Source organism: Malania oleifera, chromosome 7 (genome assembly GCF_029873635.1).
Source record: "Malania oleifera isolate guangnan ecotype guangnan chromosome 7, ASM2987363v1, whole genome shotgun sequence".
Classification (NCBI taxonomy): domain Eukaryota; kingdom Viridiplantae; phylum Streptophyta; class Magnoliopsida; order Santalales; family Ximeniaceae; genus Malania; species Malania oleifera.
Window position 1 is genome coordinate 49,854,359 of NC_080423.1, and position 3,323 is coordinate 49,857,681.

The 3,323-nt window shown below is 40.1% G+C and overlaps 1 protein-coding gene across 1 annotated transcript; it reads right to left on the reverse strand.

Annotated features, from left to right (window-relative positions):
- Positions 1–642: 642 nt before the first annotated feature.
- LOC131159565 (tetrahydroberberine oxidase-like) lies at positions 643–2,793 on the reverse strand. The gene has a single exon (XM_058114582.1). It carries the CDS (start codon positions 2,532–2,534, stop codon positions 906–908), a length of 1,629 nt encoding a protein of 542 aa, XP_057970565.1. The 5' UTR covers positions 2,535–2,793; the 3' UTR covers positions 643–905.
- Positions 2,794–3,323: the final 530 nt, after the last annotated feature.

Genomic DNA, 3,323 nt, shown 5'->3' on the forward strand with positions numbered 1-3,323 from the left:
GCTTCAAATCGTCGAACCAACAAAAGATTGGCTCGAAATCTTAGAGAGAAGTGAGGGGAACCGAAGGAGGAGAGAGAAAATTTATGCGGCCAAATTAAGTTGAAAAATCGTGTTTAACACTATTTATACATTGGCCTTCATCGACGAGCCACGTCACCTCGTCAACGAGGTCATGAAGACAACTCGTCGACAAACTCTCCCCTCGTCGATAAAATTCAGAATCACCCAAAACCTCTCTCGGTATTTTCTCATCAACGAATAACACCCTTGTTGACGAGCCCAATAGGCAACGTCGTCGACGAACGCTAACCTGCTTTTGCCCCCTTTTAAATTTTTCTTCTCCATTCCTTTTATTATTTAAATATTATAATTCCTCTGGGTCACTACAGATAGTGTGACCTCGGCTAAATGGGGAGGAGAGATGTTTTTACTTACCCATGTGAGGGACTTTTATATTGGATGTTGAATACTCGAATGATGGCTAATATGATTGTCTTGTTGATTGAATATAACAACTAATTCCACATATCATTAAGTATGATGGTTGTTTGTCTTCATGAATTCATTATTGTTGGAACTGATAATTCATGCTTATGGTGCTTTCAGAAAACTCTCGAGTATTCATGAGTCATGACGGTCAGATTGAACATGTAGAAATTGACTGACTCTATCAAGGGAAAGCCTTGATGAGTGTCACACCTTGAAATTGGTATTCCGTGATATTCAGCGTTTTGAATTACATTAAGGGAAGCAAGACAAATGACTTGCTGGAAAATCCTTAGAAAACAAATATTTATGACAATCGTATATGATGACTACTGCAAATAGATCACCATCAATAATCGGTGTAAATAAGTCCGTACAAATTAATATGACACTGCAGAAATTTATTTTCCCTGCAGAATCTAATTATGACCTCTCTTCTTCTTACTTGCGTAAAGGGAAGGAAAGCTTTGTTCATTCCTGAAGAAATTACCAGGGTCAACCATGCTTTTCACACGCACTAATCTGTTGAAGTTGTTCTTGAAATATTTAAGGCCCCAAATGCTTGCCTGTTTGTAGCTTGTCTTGACACCTTTGTTATTAATTCCCAAGTCAAGATCCCTATAGTTGATGTACGCAGATCTTGGATTTTTCGAGACATAACGGGCCACGTAATTGTAAAGCCTTCTCATCCAACCTATATGCTGATTGAAAGCCACAGCCCCTTGTTCTCCCCAAACCAGCAAGTACTGGATTTGGTACAGGTTTCCTGCTCTATGTGGGAAAGGGGTTTCGTCGTCCGGAATCTCATTCATTATTCCACCGAATGGCGTCAACAGCATCTGGGCTGCCCCAACCTCCATTTCGTAAAACCTCTCCCATATCCCCTCCAACCCAATTTTTGAAATGGGTTCCACCACATAGTCTGATTTTGCCTTGTAAAAGGCCCGGACGGTAGGAGTTCTGTTGAGCAAAACATCTAGGGACTGCCCACGCTGGAATCCCGCAACGAAGAGGACCGATTCGATCCAGCTCATTTCGCTGCAGTCTTCATTCGTGACCCCTAATTCGGGAAAGCTCTCTTGCAACAAGGGAAGAAGCTTTTCAACCCCACCAAGGAAGAAGGTACTAAAGGTAGCTTGTATTGTCCGATTCCTCGGGTCTGCAGTCGAATTTACGGTTCTTAGGATGACTCTAATGAATAGGTCTTCAGGAAGCTTGTCTGCAACATACTGCCACCGATGGACAAGGTAAGTTGCATTTTGTTCCAAGGTTCTGTTGATTCTGAAGACTGTTACCGTTGATGGAACTGGAACCAAGCTTATTTTCCACGCAAGAATGACTCCAAAGCTACTTCCTCCCCCTCCTCTGATGGCCCAAAAGAGATCCTCCCCCATAGTTTCTCTGTCAAGGATTCTTCCATTAACATCTACCAAGCGAGCGTCGATCACGTGATCCGCAGCGAGGCCATATTTGCGCATCAGTGTGCCATAGCCTCCTCCGCTGAAGTGCCCGCCCACTCCCACCGTGGGGCAGACACCGGCCGGGAAGCCAAGGGTTTTACTCTTTTCCGCAATTCCGTAGTAAACTTCTCCAATGGTGGCGCCAGCTTGAACCCACGCCGTACTATTTTCGACATCGACCCCGACGGACCGATGATTTATTAGGTCGATGACGACAAACGGGACGTCGGCAACAAAGGAAAGACCCTCGAAGTCATGACCTCCACTTCGAACTCTAATCTGCATATCATATTTTTTCGAACAAATAACGGCTGCTTGAACGTGAGATTCTTGCAGAGGAGTAACAATGACTAGCGGTTTGGGTGTGGTGGGTGTCAAGAATCGCAGGTTCTGTATGGGGAGCTGCAGGATTGACGCATAAGAAGAATTTGCTTGGGTGTAGATGACTTTGGAGATGGAAGGGGAGTTCTCAGAAAGGTAAAGGCATTGAAGAAAGTTTTCGTGAATTTTAGAAGATGTTACTAGTGAAAGTGAGAGGAGGAGAAGGCCAAAAATGGTCGAAAACGATGAAAAGCTTGAGGTTTCCATTTGCCTTCGCTCATTAATTTTGTGTTTGGGAGAAGATGCGATGTCCTATATTTATATGCACTGAAGGAAGCTTGGCCTGTTTTTTCATATGTTTTATTTGTTTGGTTCGTAGAAAATATGTTGATGAATCAAGCGCGTGGAATTCATCAGTCAAGCTACTGGTTTGGTTGAAAGCTTCCTCACTAGCTAACGAGAGCAAACAATTTTTTACTTCTTGAAAAAAAAAAACAATAATGAAAAAAATAATATATAATAGAGAAAGAATGAATTGTAGAATGTAGAATGAAGGACTAGCTAGTCTAGCTACCTCTATAATTTTCCGGCTCCAAACTACTGGCTCCAAAAATAATTAAAATTTTATAATTCTTAGTTATCATCTACATCCCTCAAACTTAGTCTAGTTTCGAATACCTCTAACATCCTTATAATTTCCTTATTTGAGATATTTGAAATGTAGAAATTACCCTTATAATTTCTATACTTGATTTGCTTTTTTAAATAAAAGACCCTTATAATTACCCCCATAATTACTCGTCAGCTACCTAAAACACTCGTTAATATCATTAAATTTTTTCTTATTTTTTCATAATTTTTTAAAAAATTTAAAATTAGAGTCCTGTATTTGTGCCCATTGCTAGTTGTAATAATAGTAATCTATATTCTACTACACCCTAATTTTAGTAATAGTAATACATATTATATGCATATATAACACACATGACATGTGCTATTAATAAAAAAGAGAAGATAATGCACTTTTTAATATGTATTTTTCCTAACTAAAATGTC